At 41.6% G+C, this 18,380-nt stretch overlaps 1 protein-coding gene across 8 annotated transcripts in view; it reads left to right on the top strand.

Moving 5' to 3' along the window:
* EHBP1 (EH domain binding protein 1) overlaps window positions 1–18,380 on the top strand; it is a 321,196-nt gene that overhangs the window by 140,385 nt on the left and 162,431 nt on the right. For 5 of the 8 annotated variants that reach the window (XM_030557932.1, XM_030557930.1, XM_030557937.1 and 2 more), the window contains exons 6-9: window positions 1,743–1,924; window positions 6,573–6,712; window positions 15,390–15,494; window positions 16,177–16,299. In XM_030557932.1, the coding sequence (XP_030413792.1) occupies window positions 1,743–1,924; window positions 6,573–6,712; window positions 15,390–15,494; window positions 16,177–16,299 (550 nt within the window). The remainder of the gene's footprint in view (window positions 1–1,742; window positions 1,925–6,572; window positions 6,713–15,389; window positions 15,495–16,176; window positions 16,300–18,380) is intronic. The other 3 variants (XM_030557938.1, XM_030557936.1, XM_030557935.1) reach the window with 1 other exon arrangement.

Here is an 18,380-nt window from a genome sequence, read left to right as displayed (position 1 = left end):
TTAGCCAATTTTTTAAAAATAAAAATTGCATCCAGACCATAAACAGAAAAATCTGAAACTTGCAAATATAGCGGTGTAAAACAGCCCTCTTCCAAGGTTTTCGGTGAAAACAACTGATCTTCTATGGTACTGTTAGACTGCAGTGTTGTAATAAAGGCAAAGAATTATTATGCAAGGTAAATGTTGTTGTTAAGAAGCAAACTGTTTATTCAGATTTGTATAGAGAACAACCAAAAAATATTGTGCCAGTTCTCACGCATTACTTTCAGAACAGATGCTGCAGTAAATCTTGAATCCTAAATTAGTTGTAGTATTTAACTATTCTAAAGGTACAGTACAATAACAGATTATTGTTGTTCATATCAGTGTAATAGATTGAAACTCCCTCATACTCTTCATTTTACACATTGTCAGAACCTTGGACCTTAATCTCATTTTTTGATTGACAGTCGTGGCCAGGGAAAGAGCACTTGTATTGTTTGCGATAGTCGCATCTGTTCAACTTGATTCAATTGAAAGTATTTGCATATTCTTAAGTATTTCTTCTGAGAGAGCCTAAATCCTTCTCAAGTGTTTGATGCATTTTTAAAATTCATTCATAAGGTATCTACATGCACTAATAGTTCTGTATAATATTCCTGTGCATAATCTGACAGATAAGGCTAGTTTTTTAAACAAGGTATTCTTTGGGGATGACATATTACATTCTGACTTATTCTACTGGGCAGAAATGTCAAGTACTTAGAAAAGGGACGCTTGAATGTTTTGATTGAATTAGTCATCTTTATTCAAGACAAATTGTCGACCGCAGTAAAATGTAGTTTTATTGTGAGAACATTTTTCAAAAGTTAACAGCAGTTTTTCTTTTTTTTTTTTCTTTCCTCCATTAGAACTTTATTACGTATCATTTCTTTTCTGGTATGCTGAGAGTTGTAGACAAAACTGTGTAGTAGATTCTTAGAGGCAGTTTAGATTAATTTATATCTGAATTCTTTAGAACACCTCTCTTCAAATGTGAATCAGGCACTGATCTTACTCTAATTTTTTCTCTCCCAAAGATTTTATAGTCATTCTAGAAATACTGTCAATCTTAACTTCAGAAATCTGCAACTCAGGATGTACGTGTACTATGCTTGTTAGAAAGAAAATAGCCTTGAAAAAAATGTCAACATTAAATTCAATGCTTAAACTCTAGTAGCAGCTCAAAATAGTACTTGTCTACTTAATACTGCATAGTACTTTATATGTTTTTCAAAGCAACATAGAAATATTAATTTTCACTATTCTTCTGTGCGGTGAGTTTTCCAAAGGGGAAACTGGAGCATGAGCCTGCAAATGGAGCTGCCTGGGTAGAGTCTTATGCCCATGCAGAGTCCCGTTGACCTCAGGGAGTGTAATAGTCCACCATGTGGATCCTAGTGCAGGATCTAAACCTTTGTGATTTAAGGGCTGATGCTAAGGCCCACTGAACACAATTAAAAGCCTCCCATTGTCTTCAGTGGGCTTTGGATGGGGCCCTTTGTGACTGAGCCAGGCTTAGAACTGAGGAATTTCTGTCTTCCAGGGGTATTACTCGATCCACTGGACCACTCTGCCTCTCTGCTGGAAAAAAGAATGAGGCCGATCTATTTGGTAGGGTTTTTCCCCCTCTTTATGAAACTGCTGGTTTCTGTGTTACAACTCTTCACCTCTTTATTTTATTTTTTTTAAGTTATTTCATGTTGTTTTATGTTTACTTTCAGGAATCACCTTCTGGACGCAGAAAAGCACTTGCCACCAGCAGCATCAACATGAAGCAATATGCAAGCCCCATGCCTACACAGACCGATGTCAAGCTAAAATTCAAGCCTTTGTCTAAGAAAGTTGTATCTGCCACCCTTCAGTTCTCATTATCGTGTATTTTCCTGAGGGAAGGAAAAGCTACGTAAGTTTTTCACCAGATAGGCTGCTTTATGTTGCCTTTCAAAGACCTCTTTGGGTAGCAAGCACTCTAGCTGTATAGAATGGCAGGAGCTGAGAGTATCCTTCAGCATACCGATCATTCCTGTCATACTTTGTTTGAGGCTGAGTAAACATAATTTCTTACTCTGACTATAGCTTCCTGTTCTTCAGATCAAGACATTTTCTTCTACTTTATTAATACGTTAAAAAGCAGCGGCCTAAAAATATTCACAGCTTTGAAAGGGAGCAGGTGGGGGAGGAGTGCTCAGCTAGAGACATCCCTAGCATGGAGGATGGGAAAAGCCGGACAGGAGCCCAACTGTATCCATCCCACAGAGAACCAAAGCTTGTTGATGGGTGAGGATGGAGTGGAAGACGTAGACAGAGGGAGCATTCTTGGGTTGCTCAGGAGAACATCCAATGAAGCCAGCTCACTTGAGCACTGATCTTCCCATTCTCCCTGCAGATCTGTGTATGTACGTACACACACGCGTGTACACGCACACACACCTTGCTTACCTCAGCAACTTTCAGAGAAGAGGAAGAAATTAATGGTGTTTCCAGATCATCTTACCCCCCTCAATTTATTTGTAGGATTCAAGGCCCTGCATCCCTTGCTTTCAGATGGGTTGGGGTAGAGTGGTGCCAAATATTACAAATTTAGTCAAATGCCCCTACTTAGGCATTCACCAGACTGCTGTGAGGGATTAAGCCATAGAATTATTGTTATTCTTAGCATGCTGGGGGCTTGGGCAGAGTCTTGGCACTGTCCTTGGCTTTGCATCTTTAGCATTCACTCCAGGAGCAGACTTCTTGTCTGATACCCCTTTTGGCAGTCGGGATCCTGCCCCTCACCTTATACAACTGTCTATACCAGGGGTGGCCAAACCGCAGCTCACGAGCTGCATGCGGCTCTTTTACAGTTAGTGTGTCTCACAGCGCTGCCCATTCTCCACCTACCAGACTGGAGGGGAGCTCAGGACTTCAGCCTCATGGGGCACCCCTGCCAGGGCATGGCTTGCAAACTTGTGAAGATTATCGTATGCAAGTTGGAGGGTCAGTAAGTTTGAGCATCCCTGGTCTAGACCCTGAAACTACTGCTGGCTCCGCCAACCTTCCCCTGCAGCTCTTGCACATTCCCCAGAATCCTGCTGAAGGTGTGAGCTGTCTGGTTTACAGTGTCTTTTCTGGGGCATGGGATAATTGTAGCACCTCACACATGCAGATACACTTCACAGAGGATTCTAAATCCCATTTTTCATTACTTAACAGAGAGAGAGCACCAGAGAGTACAGCTCATTTAGAAAATAACAAAACATCCTGAACACAGTGCCCCCTCACTCTGGCTCTCCCTTCACTAGGAGTCTTTGAGGGGACTGTCTATAGTTCAGGTAGGCAGGGTTTCCCCTGCCTCATCAGGATTCTGTAGTAGCTTCTCTCTGCTTGATTGGTGAAAATGGCTGAAGACCCCAAATAGAGAAGCTCTTGACCTTTTATAACCTTTAAGCACCTCTGTCATTTGATGCCTGGATCAGCCTCCTCAGGTGATCCCAGACCCCCTGCTTTGTTGCCATGCAGCCTCTCCCCAGACAAACCAATTCTTCTGGGTGGGAGGCCAGCTGTTGTCTAGGATGTTAGTATTTGAACAGAGGACCAACTGGATTAATGACCCTCTATTGTCAGCCTTATATCAGTATCCTTTGGAATTTCAGTCCAACATAGAGGTAAAAGGACAACAGCGAAGACACAGAGCTGCACATTCAAAATGGCATTTGCACCTTGGTAAAGATACATATAGAGAGTTCATAATCTTGCACAGATTCCGTAAATTGTACAGACAAAGTCCCCAAATCATCACAGCAAACTAGCCCCTTTTTTTTCTCTCTTTCTTCCTCATGGCAGAATATAGGGCTGGCAGGATAGAGAGGCAATGGGACAGGGAGACCATTGCTAAGGTGGTCTATTTCACATGCTAATTTTTTTCAGGAATGTTAACAGCCTGTGGCCGGCTTTGGCTGTCTTGATGGTATCTGTGGATCCTTCCCATTCTCATATATCACACTTTTCTAACCCAGAACTGTTTTTGGTACAGGGATTTCCAAACTGTTCCATCATGTGGGACAGATTTTGGCAGAGATTGTCTTATGGACCACCTATCCTGCCATTCACAATTACACAGACAATTTTCTCCCCCCTTTGCCATCTCATAACATCCCTTTGGAAACTAATGAATGTATTGACATGTAAAAATATTAGAAATATATTGTATTTATAGCTGTTGTTTAATGCAATTTAGCAGCTGAAAATGAGGGAAAGGAGCCATCAGCGGGTTACCAGCCTCCTCTTGAACTATCAACAGGGAACCTCTGTTTTAGGCTGCTGGATACCAGTGTTTGGGGCCCTGATTCATGAAAGCAAATCTCTTCAGGACAGCACTTAAGCATGTGCCTAAGTTGCATTGAAATTGATGGGACTTCAGAATATGCTTAAAGTTAAGCATGGAGCTTAAGTCAGGGGTTCTCACAACAAATTTTTTTGGTGGCCTCCGAGTCTGGCCACCAACTCTTGCTGACAATTCTTCCTGAAATACTTAATTAACTTTAGGAAAAACAAATGAATTGCAATGATTTGGACAGGTATATGTGCATATTTATTTATGTAGAGGGTTTTCAGACTCAGTAATAAAAATAATTTACAGTTGTCTCTATTCTTTACTGGACTAAACAGAATAGAAACACACATAAGGCACTCAGCATGTTCTTGTCTTTTTGTTGTTGTTTCTTTTGCTTTTTTGGTTGCGCTTTTTATTTTTTCCTTCTAAGACTTGCTAGCTGGTAAATCTGCTGTGAAAAGTGATATTTGTGTGTTGGTTAATATCGCTTTTCACAGCAGACTAAATCAGCTACAGCAAGCCTGGGACAAATTAAGCCCTGAATGGGGAGGCAGGCAGGGAGGCAGCAGGGCCCAGGGACAATGGCAGGGGTGGGGAGCCTGGGGCCGGCGCCTGGAACCAGAGCCTGCCACCATGTGGATGGAGCCTGAAGCCCCATGTCTGATGCCTGCCTCTCCTACTCCTGGGAAAGAGGGGAATTCACCAGCTGCCAGCACCTCCAGAGCTGCTGGTTAGTTGATAGGTTCTTATCTTGGAACTTTCCCACTCATGGGGGGGATAGCTCAGTGGTTTGGGAATTGGCCTGCTAAACCCAGGGTTGTGAGTTCAGTCCTTGAGGAGACCATTTAGGGATCTGGGGCAAAAATCTGTCTGGGGATTGGTCCTGCTTTGAGCAGGGGGTTGGACTGGATGATCTCCTGAGGTCCCTTCCAACCCTGATAGTCTATGATTCTACTAGAAGATTCAAATTCTCTAGTTATCAGTTGCCAGTGTATGTCCTTTACTGTGCAGACCATTTGAAACCAGTGTGATTTCTTGGATATTAGTTTTAATAATAATTATTATTTATCTTACAGTGGCACTTAGAGGCATTAACTAAGATCAGGGTCCCATTGTGCTATGTGCTTTTCAGATATATAGGAAGAGACTATCCCTGCTCCAAAGAGCTCACAGTTTAATTAGTATACTGAACTTATCAAGGCTATGCAGATGTGTAAAGTTACTCATGTGTAGTTTTTGTGCAGGATTGGGGCCTGGTTTGTACTTGATCTGTAGTTTACTACCATGGAGGATGGCTTTTAAAGTAACTTTGTACCAATGTCATGAAAATGTATCCACCCAGGCACAAAATCTGTGCACCCTGTTTTACCATGGTTAACTTGTAACATGGAGAAAGGGAAATTAATGATATTTTTTACTTGCCTATTTTTTAAAAAATTGCTTTAGGCAAGTAAGTGAATAGACTATTGCAAAGCTGCTATAAAATAGCTTGATTAAACAATAGAAAGTTATTAAAATAGTTTTTAAAAAATTGAGTCCAGCCATGTTTCAAGAATGACACTGAACTTGAAAACATTGATTGCTATGGAAGTAGCACTTTAGAACATCCATTGCTTTAAATCTTTTGTCTGCAGCCTTGTTTTCAGCAAGATTCGGTTGTAATCCACACTCCAGTGGTGCATACATGCAAGGGACAGAAATTGGCCCATAAAATATAAAAAAAATTCTTGTTTATGTACTTATGAATTTAGGAGAGAAACTGTAGTTCACAGACAGAAGATGGTGAAGATGGGAGAAGGTGGTGGTTCATAGGCACTAGGTCTGACCAAGCATCCTCAGCTTATATTGAATGACCCCCAAAGGAAATAAATTATTGTTCTGTATAACTTCAGGACAGATTTAAAAAATTGTAAACTGAGAGGATTAAATTGACCCTTAATGAAAGCATTTTTTGCTTTTAAGTTTTTGGCAATGGGAAACTTGTAATCGATAAATTAATGCTATGAACATATACATTCATATCTTGTTCTTACAAGTATTCTTAAGACTACTTCCAAAGCCCATCAGAGTCAACTGAAGGCTATCCCTTGACTTCAAAAGGTTTTAGAGCAGGCCCTTAGTAAAGAAAAGGAAACTTCTTTTTGAAAAATAGTGTTTTAATAGTAAAATACTATCAAATATGACTTGAACAGTATTGCCTTTTAATGATTTGTTTGATGTATTGGAATTTGTGGTATAGAGATGAAGACATGCAAAGCCTGGCTAGTTTGATGAGTATGAAGCAAGCCGACATTGGAAATTTAGATGATTTTGAGGAAGACAATGAAGAAGATGAAGAGAACAGAGTGAATCAGGAGGAAAAGGCTGCAAAAATTACAGGTTGGTCTTGTCACAAAGGGACATAAATAAGATATTGTTTTTTCCCTATAATCAGGAAAGTTCCATGGATTTTATTCTTCTATTATGTGAATATGCTTTCTTATAAAACAGCAATTTAGGATAAACCAACTGCATATGTCCTAATAATACAGCTACACATGAGCCTAATTTTTGCACACTTCAGAGACTTGATTTCTTTGTATCGCATTTTCAGAAGGGGAAGCCAAGGAGAGGTGTAAACAGAGCAGTAGAAGGACAGGAAAAGAGATGGGAACAATCAGGAGGGGAGAAAACAAGAGAGGGCAGAAATGGAAGAGGAAAATAAATATTGGGAGAATAGCTGAATAAAAGTGGTTCTGTGAATGGATAGAGAGGCTCAACTTGATCATCAGCAAACAGGGGACCACTCCTAGGCAAGACCCAGTGAGGTTCCCCATAGTGAAAACAGTCTAAAGAATCATCTGCGTTAGATAACTGAGTTACATGTTATAGCTAAATGGTTACTGAACTTCTTGATCTCAAAAGGGTTTAGTGTGCCTAGTGTGGTGAGTGCAAATCAGATCAGCATGTCCAAACACAAAGCTTCCTCCTACAGTTGTTATGCCTGTGTATTGTGGCACCTGTCCCACAATTTCAGGCACAGCTCTCTGCTTTCTGAATTATGTGTTTCAAGCGTTGAATGTATACTGATTAAAGATGACCTGCAAAGGATTAAAATAGATTGGGTTGTATAAAGATGACCTTAAACTTTTTCTTTTTTGTTTACGTGCATAAGTCATGCTTGTTTTTTCCCTAAGAAATATCAAGAAAGTCAGGACAAGTCTTCCCTGATGGACTTGTTGGGGTTCTGAAATGAAAGCTATCTCTTCTCAGCTCTTACCTGAACAATGAAGATGATGAATTGTTAAGAGTTCTTCTCCTTGCTGTTCAGGCATTTGAGTTAAATAACAATTTCTAATGTAAGAAAAGATTCTGGAGGAGGAAAGCTGCCTTTCATTGCCCTCAGTCATAAAGAAGCAAAAAAAGCACAAACACATCCCCTAGTGCAGTGTTTTCAAAGTTTGGGTCACAACCTAGTACTGGATCGTGGCCCGAAAGGCACTGGATCGCCTTGCTCAGTGACCTGGTAGCCCTGGTCAGCAATGCTGACCAGGATGTTAAAAGTCCCATTAGCAGTGCTGCCGAGCTAAGGCAGCTGGTAGTACCTACCTGCTCTGACGCTGCGCAGTGCCCTGGAAGCAGTCAGCAGTGGGTCTGGTTTCTAGGCAGGGTGGCCCTGGGGCTCTGCACACTGCCCCTGCCCTGAGCACCAGCTCCTCTCTCGGAGCTGGGGGCTGGGACGGTGCCTGTGGGCGAGAGCCTTGCAGAGCCACTTGTACTGCGCAGCCTAGGAGCCAGACCTGCTGCTGGCCACTTCCGGGGCTCAGCGCAGTTCATGGTCCCAGGACAGGCAGGACGCCTGCCTCTGCACATTGGCTGTGCTGCTGACCAGGAGCTGCCAGAGGTAAGTCCGTGCCTCAATCTCCTGCCCCAGCCCTGAGACCCCCCCAAACCTGGAACCCCTTCCTGCAGCCGGAACCCCTCATCCCCAGCGCTTGCACCCCCAGCCCAGAGCCATGATGCCCTCCCAGACTCCAACCCCGTGCCCCATCTCAGAACCCCCTCCCGTACCCTGAACCCCTCATTCCCAGCCCCACCCTGAAGCCCCACATCCGTTGGGTTGTGGGCATCAACAATGTTCTTCAACTGGGTCAGAAAAAAAGTTTGAAAACCACTGCCCTAGTGTATCAGGTTACCTTTTAAAAAAAAAAAAAGTTAATCTAAATAATAGTATGGGGCTCTGCGGTTTTAATAAGATGAGTGAGAGGATGCCAAGTGGAGCCAAGACCAGCCATGTAATGTCTCAGCTGCTGCGTTGGACCTGTATGGAATGGGATGGCATCTGGGTAGACTATGACAGGCTGCAGAAATAGTTCTCTTGAGTTGTCGAGGGCTATTCCTGAGTGTCACAAGGAGCATTGTGGGATTGCATTGGGAAGACTAATTGAATCATTGGAGTTGCGTCATTGTTCTTCTCGTCCTCATTAGCACTGAAATGGGCCAGGCAAAAGCAGCTATGACCTAGTGCCGTAGTGGTGCTTAAAACACCCGTGAAACATTACAATCACTTTTGTTTAGCTTCTAGACTACTTCAGTTTCTGGTTTTTAAGGCTTTGATCCTAATCTTTAGAGCCCCAACCAGGTCAGGACCCAGCTATGTCAGTGACCACGTGTCCATCCGTGCTCTACTTTCCTGGGACAGTGCAGTTCACAAAGCCCAGGATGAAATGTGTGAGAGACTGAGATAAAGCGTTCTTGGTCAAGGGGTGGAATAAAAAGAGGCTGATCACCTTGAAGACCCACCTCTCGGAGAAGCTTTTCCACCATATACAGAAGGATTTAGGTACACACACAAAACAGATAAACTATAATCAGGAATAAAAACTAAAAAGGCCCACAAACCTGAAGCAAGGCCTCCTATAGTTAGGGGAAAAGGAGGAGCAGAAAGCTCCATAAAGCCTACTAAAGACCCTGTGGGAAGACCTATTTTACCTAGGAAATACCAAGATATTGCTGTGATGGTGCAACAGAAAACCCATATGTAAAAAGGCTGCCAGATGTAGAATGCCAACTCCTGGCTCACATTTCTATCCCTTTTGCATTGTACCACTCAAGGTGGAAGGAGAGCTTCTCTAACGGGGATTCCTGCAATGGTCGGGGAGTCCCCAGCTGGTCTAAAGCCAGTGTAGTTAAGTCTGTGCCATCCACTTTACTTTGCCAAGTGTAGCTTACAGCTGCTTAAAGCTACTTTTTCCCTCCTCCATACACTTACCCTGAATCCTGCACGAGTCACAGCTTGGTTCTGGCCCAGAGAGCATTCCCGCTCTCTGAACTGGTGATACAGTAGATAAATTTGGTATTTATAATAGACCTTCTGAATGGCTACTTGGAAGGTGGAATGATGAATGCCTTTGAGCAAAGAGTATTCTATATCCAGTCAGTACTCAGATTGAGATTTTTCAGGTTTCATTTTCTTTCCATGCAAAACCAGTTTGTTTTTGTTGTTGTAAATGTTGCACTCTAGGGCTATGTCTACATTGCGACTCCATAAATGCTAATCTCCATCTCCATAATCTATAATCTCCATCTCCATAAGTGCTAATGTGCACAGCGAGCTTCTCCCACTGACACAACTTCTGTCGCTCGGGGTGGTGTTTTTTTTATGCCAACAGGAGAGCTCTCTCCTGTCGGCAAAGAGTGTCTTCCCCACACGCACTGCAGCGCTGTAAGTGTAGTCATGTCCTAAGACCCACAAGTAAAAAGCCTGAAAGGAAAAGGTCAGCCTCAGAGACGGTTTTGTTTTGTTTGCTGCAACTGCTGAACTATGCCATTAGCTGAACATCTCCTGTTTGAGAGAGGTGAGAAAGGGAACTGGGCAGTGGGAGGGAGGGTGGAGGAGAATGCTTGCATGCAGTTTCCCAGAGTAGATGAAATAGCATAAAGAAAGGACTATAAGTAATCGGGGAAAAGTAAATATTAAGGTCCTGTTCCAATATCCATTGAAATCAGTGTAAAGACTCCCATTGACTTTGATGGAAGTTGGACTGGGTCCTAAAAGAGTTACAGTAAATGTATTGAAAGGAGAAAGAAATGAAACTCCAGGGAAACCTAAGAACCAAAGGAGGAAAATACCTACAGTAGAAAAAGAGACAGCAAACGTGGAGTTAGACAAGACACAGCTATTTTGAAAAAGTGAAAATATAGAAAGAAGAAACAGAAAGAGGTAGTAGGGCACTATAAAAATCAGTCTTTTGAAAATAATTACATTTACAGAACCATTTAAAGCTAATTGAGAATAAGTGGTGTCAGCCACTTTGAACACTTGTTTTCTGCCTACATTTTCTCACACATTGCCTAGTTAGGATATTGCAAGACAACGACCCTGCGCTGTTCTCACAGACTCAGAGTGGCCTTAGGCCACTTAACCCCTCTCTCTCTATGTTTTCCCAACTGTAAAATGGGGATAACAACACTTAACTACTTTGCAGGGTGTTTTGTGGATTAATTGGTTAATGTTTGTAAGAGCTTTGAAGATATAAAGTAACATACTGTACAAATAGTAGTAGTAAGTGGTGTTATCTTTCTTTTGACTCAAGGTCTAATCACTCAGAGCTGTCTCTTTCATTGTCTGGAGATTGAAAGATAGCTGTACTGAAGGATGTATGTGTAGAATGAATTCTGAGGATTTTAATTGCGCAAACTGTTCCTTTTGCAGTATACTGTGAGCATTGGATTTGGGTCAACATGTGACTGTAATATAAATAAATAATTGTAATTTCATTATCATGGCAGCTGGCGTGACCCACTCGATAGATGAGGGAGTAGAGAGATTGATCTTGGTTCTACTCCTAGCTCTGCCCTGATTTGGTGTGTGACTTTGAGTATGTCACTTAACTTGTGGGTGCTTCAGTTTCTTTGTCTATAGAATGTGGAAAGCACCTCTCGAAAACAGTTTGGGATCTGCGGGTTGAAAGCACAGTCTGAGAGTTGAATATAATAACAGGCTTTCCATTTTTAGCCTTGTGGGAGGGTCTGCGGAGATTAGAACCCAGATGTGTGGGACAGCTGATGCCTCCAGCTGCAGTAGGGCTGTTGGTATTATCAGATGTAAATTCAGTTGGGACAAACCCCACAGGAAGTACCACTTCAGAAGAGCAGACTAACAGCTTCCCTCGTGGCCCCTGATTCTAACAAGATGGTCTCTGCTGCCAGTTGTAGTGGCAGACTGGCCTCTCGGCTCACTCTTGGGCCTGGTTAACACTGGGGGTGGAGGAGATCGATCTAAGATACGCAACTTTGGCTACGGGAATAGCGTAGCTGAAGTCGACTATCTTAGATCGAATTAAAATTACTTAGTTTGCATCCTCGCAGCGCTGGATCGACGGCAGTGCCCCCCACCCCGGTCGACTTTGCTTCCGCCTCTTGCACTGCTGGAGTTCAGCAGTTGATGGGAGAGCGATCAGGGATTGATTTATCTTGTCTACACTACACGCAATAAATCGATCCCCGATAGATCAATCGCTACCCACCGATCTGGCGGGTAGTGTAGATGTACCCTTGGACTCCTGACCCTAGGTTCCTGACTCTGCCTTTGACTCATGGTTCCTGACACTGTTCCTGGCCTCAGACCACCACTGCTCAAACCACTAGACCTGTCCACCACTGCTCTGACCATAAGACGTGACCGCCCAAGCTGCAATTGTGACACTCTATTGTCATTACATAGTAACTTTAAAAAAATCCATTAGCCTGAAAGTATCTCTTTTTACATTTAAAAAGAAAGTCCACTTAACCGCTTTGTGTTATGTGAACTTGAAAATAACATACATTTTCCTGTTTTTAATGTAAAGTTACAAACTTTTTAGCTACTGGGTAATTTAGAGAGAGATTTTAAAATTGCAGAATTGTCATACTTAGGCCTCAATGAGCACAAGTTTCTTTGCCGTACTTAAGACATTTGATTAATAATTAAGAAATTTAGTATAGCTATGCATGCTTTATTTCTTCACTTAATGTTTCTGAATAGGCACCCAGGCCCTGATGCAGCAGTTGATAGTATGCTGGCTGCTGCACCTGCACAGAGACCTATTGACTTCACTGGGGTTCCATATGGACTCAACATCTAGGCAGACTGCTGTCAGTTGTGGAGTCTTGAGCCCAAGTGTACTTCAAGCACAGATCTCTGAAGAATCATACATTTTAATACTGATCATCCCAACCTTCTGCCAGATGCCAAATTCTCCCTTAGGGCCAGATTCTGACACATTTACTACTCTTTAGTAGCACCTAACCACACACACAGTCCCATTTACTTCAGTGGGTTACTTGTAGACCAAGATAATGTAAGTAGATAATAAGATGTACAAAAGAGGATATAGCCCATAGATTCCTATGCTTCCTATTTCAACCCTCCAAATATAGTATAGACCATTTTATCCTGTAATTAGACACAATGAAATGCATATAGGTGTTTAGGGCAGCAGATGGGCCCAGATGATTCAAACCACATCAAAGAATTCAGTGTCAGCACCCTGTTTTAATTAGTCATTTGTTCATAGTTATGCTTTATAAGCTTATATTCTGCTTTTCTTTGAGTAAAGAAATACGTCAGTCTATGTTTTGAGTCCAAAAGAAATCTCAAAAATGTAGCTACTACATTGTTCAGATTTCCAGCAAGTTTTTGTATGTTGAAGGAGCTTATGACTCCTAATCTGACTGATTTCAATTTTTAAGTCCTACAAAACTAGTTTTGGGGTCTTTTTCTTATATAGGCTCCTATTACCCCCCACCCCATCCCGATTTTTCACATTTGCTGTTTGGTCACCCTATTTACAACCAGTCTCATAAAATGAAAGGTTCTTCTGATCCCAAAAGAGCAGCCACACACCCAGGTCAATATATAACTTGGATCTTATCCAAAAATCACGCTGATGCCAGTCCTTCAGTATCTGAAATCTAAAGGTTTATTCATAAAAAGAAAGAAAGGTGAGAGTTGAAGTTGGTTAAAGGAATCAAATACATACAGTAATGGCAAAGTTCTTGGTTCAGGCTTGTAGCAGTGATAGAATAAACTGCTGGTCTAGTAATTCTCTGGTTGCTTCCTAGTCATTGGAAGGACCTCAGTCCCTTGGTTAGAATGCTCCTCAGTCCAGAGATTTAGGCAGGACAGGGCAAAATGGAGGTGTTTCCAGGGCCATTTATATCCTCTGCCCGGTAGGTGGAAACCCATTGTTTCAAACAAAAACTTCAGTGGAGGTAGTGGAGAATCACAGGTGACCAGATAGTGTTTGGAGTCACATGGGCAAGTCACATGTTCATGCACCATTTCGCTCAGTCATTACGGGAAACCACTACCTCTACTCCAGACAGGACGTTTATAGGACAGTCCACTCGGTATAGGTGGGTGTCTCCCATGGTCCATTGTGAGTTAAGAGTTCTTCTGATGGGCCACTCAATTAGAATAGTCCCTCCAAGATATGCTGGCTAACTACCTCCTGAGCGTTACCCCAGTAGCAGACATTTGAAATCCAGGTATAGAGTCAATATTCCTAACTTCAAATACAAAAATGATACATGCGTACAAATAGCATCATCCTAACCAGCAAATCATAACCTTTTCATAGACATCTTACATGCCATATTTTGTACAAGTTCTGTTACAAATATATAATAGTGGTTGCAGCAATGATCTATATAATCATATTTTAACCAGATAACATCACAGCAACGCTGTGGTTGCTCAATTTTTACCTCTGTGTGATTTACGACTTTTTTTTTTATCAGTTTGGAAAATGGAGATTTCTGTTTGACCAACTTTAGGTTTCCAGTGATAGTTTTACTTTTCCCAGATACAAACTATGTACAGCATAGTTAAAGTTGAGTACGTATCAGTAACTTAAAGGTAAAACATTCCAAGGATCTCAAAAGCCTTATGTCCCACCTTGTAATGACACTATGCAATCACCATACAATTCTGCTTAATGCATAATAGTTCATAGTCCTATATTAGATTGAACTGATTTTTAAAGATGTATTCGATTTTTTTTTTTAAAACTCATTGTTTCTACCAGGTGGCGTAAGTGCTGTAAATTTGGGAGGATACACTGTAGCCTTCATCTGTAATTATCGTAATTGGTTGAATCCCTGCTTTGAGTGCAAACTCAACTCAAGCTTAATTATGGAGTCATGAGTAGTGCTTCCATAATACTTTCCTCGCTGTTTTTAGTATTTGTTTCATTGTAAATTGGCGGCACATGAATTGCCATTGCTTTTCCTATTGTTTTATCATCGTGTCTTGATTTCCTCCAAGCTGAGTGAGCATCATTTTAAGCAAGTGCATAAAGCCTAAAAGTAACAATACCCAGATTATTTTAACTCAGAAGGAACCTTAATGCAGTTATATGGTTCTGTTTTAAAATGTTGGTTTCAGAGCTATTCCCGAAGGGCCAGATCCTGCCCTCTAATCACATTGCCATCTATTCAATGAGGAAGATATTACTAAGAATGGCAGAATCGGCCCTAAATTACTGCAGCCTCTTTTATTCTGTAGTACGTTAGTGACCATGTTTAAAATTATTATAAAATTGGGTGTCTCTTAGGTGGAAAATTAATGGAGATTGGTTCTTAATGAGGCATAATCAAAGTATAGGTGTCTGATATTGCTGTAGCCTCAATCTTTTTGTATTAAGCTAACTTTATACTATTGATTTCAAGTTTTACTTAACCAACAGGGAAACTGTTAAGATAACTATATTTAGCATAGCTAGTTTTTGGATTGATGCCTGTGTTCATTTTAAGTTTTTTTTAATTTATCTTAAGACTGCTGGTCATGGGCACCCATCAAAAATTGTTCAGTATGTGCCTTATTGTGTTCCTTCTCATTAAAATAGCACCAAAGTTTTTCATACAGGTGCATAAGTGTATTATATATCACTGTAATGATTCATTCTGGATGTATTCTTTTCATTAACAATAAGTGTCCTCTCTTTCCCTGTTTCTCTAGTAATAGCATGCTTTCTACAGCTTTTTCTTTAAATAACCCTACCTTACATTTGTCTTGACTGGCTTCTGTTTACAGAAATTGTAAACCAGTTGAATGCTCTGAGCAGCTTAGATGAAGATCAAGATGACTGCATAAAGCAAGCAAATATGCCTTCAGCTAAATCAGCCAGTTCCTCTGAAGGTCTATGAGCTTTCCTCCTTTCTTTCTGTTTCTGATTGTCTGTATTTACTGTGACCTGTTACCTTTTGACTTCTGCTTGTATTCAGCTGTCACTTTTATCATTGTGCTTTCCATCCAGTGTGATTTTCAGTAATTTGTAGCACATCCAACAGGTAACAACACGATAGTCTCTCTCTCTTCAGCCACTGCATTGTCACATGATTGTGAATAGGAAAGAAAAACCACATCATTAAAACACAATTTGTGCAGTGAACAATGCTTAACCATTATAACTTGACAAAACGTTCCTTCTCTGACTTTACGTGAATGTTACATGTAAAGAAGAGAATTGACAGTGAACAAATACATGAATCATTCATATTTTGAAATCAAATTGCTGTATTTAGCTTTCTAGATCCACTGCAAAATTTATTGAATCAGATTAGGTCCAGAAGGCTACTATGGCAGTGTAGTGGGTTACTACTCACCAATGAACACACATTTTATTTAATTCAGTTCGTCTGGCTGGAAACGTTGGTGTGCTACAAAATACATTAGTTTAGTTCTGCGGTTGGTAATGTGGTCCAGTTCATTGTTCTCAGGACCACTAGTGTGAGTTTCTGAATTTGAAATGTGTTTTGTGAACAGTTGGTATCCAGGGTTGGCTGTGGCCATATTGAAATAATACTTCCTTTTTTTCCAGAGCTTATCAACAAGCTTAATTTTTTGGATGAAGAGGAGCAAGACTTGGCCAATTCCAGTTCAAATCCATTTGAAGATCATGATGCAGCAGAATTAAACCCATTTGAAGATCCTGATGCAGAAGGTGGTGAATTCATTTCACACAATCATTATTTACAGACTCGTTAATGAAGCATAACTTTTTTTCCCAAGGTTACAAACTAAAATTGTTATTCTGGTAAAAACTAACATTATTACATGCACCCAGGCAGCAGTATTAGGAATCTTAATTGCCAATGGAAACTGAACATCTGCTTCTCTGATGATATGTCAAATTGAGGCTTATTCTCTTTTCGTCTAGTGGTTCCACTAAATAGTGACGGTCTAATGGTAGGGATAATACCAGAATTGTGGCCAAAGAACATATTTGCAATCTTACAGTAGCTGCCCGTACAGCTGGGCATATGTCTTTTTTAAATCACCCTATGACAACACTAGAATGCAATTAATTGTTCTGAGAAGTTGTTTTGAGTTCTTAGTTGTGAAAATCGCCATATAAAGTCGGTGTATATAGAGTGCAACAAAACATAGTCACAAATACACCTCTACTTTGATATAATGCGACCCGATATAACACGAATTCAGATATAACATGGTAAAGCAATGCTCCGGGGCGGAGGCAGGCTGCACACTTGGGTGGATCAAAGCAATTTCAATATAACGTGGTAAGATTTTTTGGCTCCTGAGGACAGTGTTATATCGAGGTAAAGGTGTATATAAAATACGTGAATGAAAATAATGCTTCCAAAAGGTGCCAGATTGACAAATCTGGAATCTGAAGCCTTCTACATAGGCACAAAGAGGAGTGTCAGGGAAAATTTCCCCATGCTCCCTGTCATGGATCCACAGATCTGGTGCTCTTGAGCAGCTCTGGAACAGTCCCTTGGAGGAACCTCTTCGGTGTGCCAGACCCACTTTAGGGTCACATTCCCACTAGGGAAAGCCACTTGGCTTTACCGCCTCCTTAGATTGAACCTCGGAGCCTTCAGCACCCTTGCTTCACACTGGGAGCTCCCTTCAGTGAGTCCACCTGAGTTGGACACCTGAGAGAGACTTGTACACCCAAAGGGAGCGATGCACCCCTACCTTCCTTAAACTGGAGTGACTCTCAGCCAGCGTTGTAAAAGCACAAGGGTTTAGTAGATGCCCAGAACACAGCATAGAAAGTCCTTGGTTAACATAGAGAACAGAAAGTAACAGCACAGTCCTTGGTCAGTCCCAGAGCGCAGAGCTCTCTGACCCCTCTTCAGTCCCAGTCCAGGAGCATCTCCTGCTTGCAGCAGCCCACACTTAACAACCCCACAAGGCGACTCCTCGGGCCTTTGTTCCTGTTCCCAGGCAAACATTGTCACCTTGCTCTGCTCCTTTGTTCTCCAGCTGGTCATCACCTGGCTGGCTTCCTGCAGAGGGCTGGCCATCCATGGTCATTAGTTGGTATATGCCAAATGTTCGGGCAGCTGGAGTGGCCGTTGCCTTCTTGGGCTCTCCATGGGTGTGGGGACCAAGGTCCCAGACAGCCAGGCATCGGTCACCCCTGTATCTCTGGGTCTCTGCAAAGAGTAAACAACCTTTTCCCACCATCTAGTTAACCAGGCACCACATAGGGAAAACTGCTGCACACACAATATTGATACAAAATATTATGAAAAATTCCCACTCCATCACACTCTCCCATCAGTGTACCTCAATTCTGACCTGAGAACCATCTCTTAGGGTAAGAATATTGTTCAGCTGCCATGCCCACTCAGCCCTTGAGGTCTCTGATGGGTGCCAGTTAGCGGAGTGGTAACTAAGGAGTGTATTGAAACCTACCAAACTTATTTCACACAGGCCACTGATCAGCTTCATATAGTGACAGTTGTTGATTATTATCAGCCTGGGCTAGGCTTGGCAACATAAAAGTGAAAGGCAGTTACCAATCCACAGAACTACCCAGTCCATGTTCCCCTCTTTATATTTCTGATAGAAGTTTAAAATGCTGTTGTCTGGTTGTTATTGGTAATAAAAATAACAAACGTATTTTCATAAGACATTAGGTGAATGAGTAGACGAAAAGACCCCTGGACCAATCCTGAGTGCTCTCCTTTGTTTTGTACAGTTTCCAAATGCTTCTTCTTCCCTTATCTCTCTAGCCTCTTTGTTTAAAGGCCCTTACTCATTGACATT

The sequence above is a fragment of the Gopherus evgoodei genome, chromosome 3 (genome assembly GCF_007399415.2).
Source record: "Gopherus evgoodei ecotype Sinaloan lineage chromosome 3, rGopEvg1_v1.p, whole genome shotgun sequence".
NCBI lineage: Eukaryota > Metazoa > Chordata > Testudines > Testudinidae > Gopherus > Gopherus evgoodei.
The sequence above is the reverse complement of the archived record's forward strand: the minus strand, read 5'-3'. Positions and strand labels throughout refer to the sequence as shown.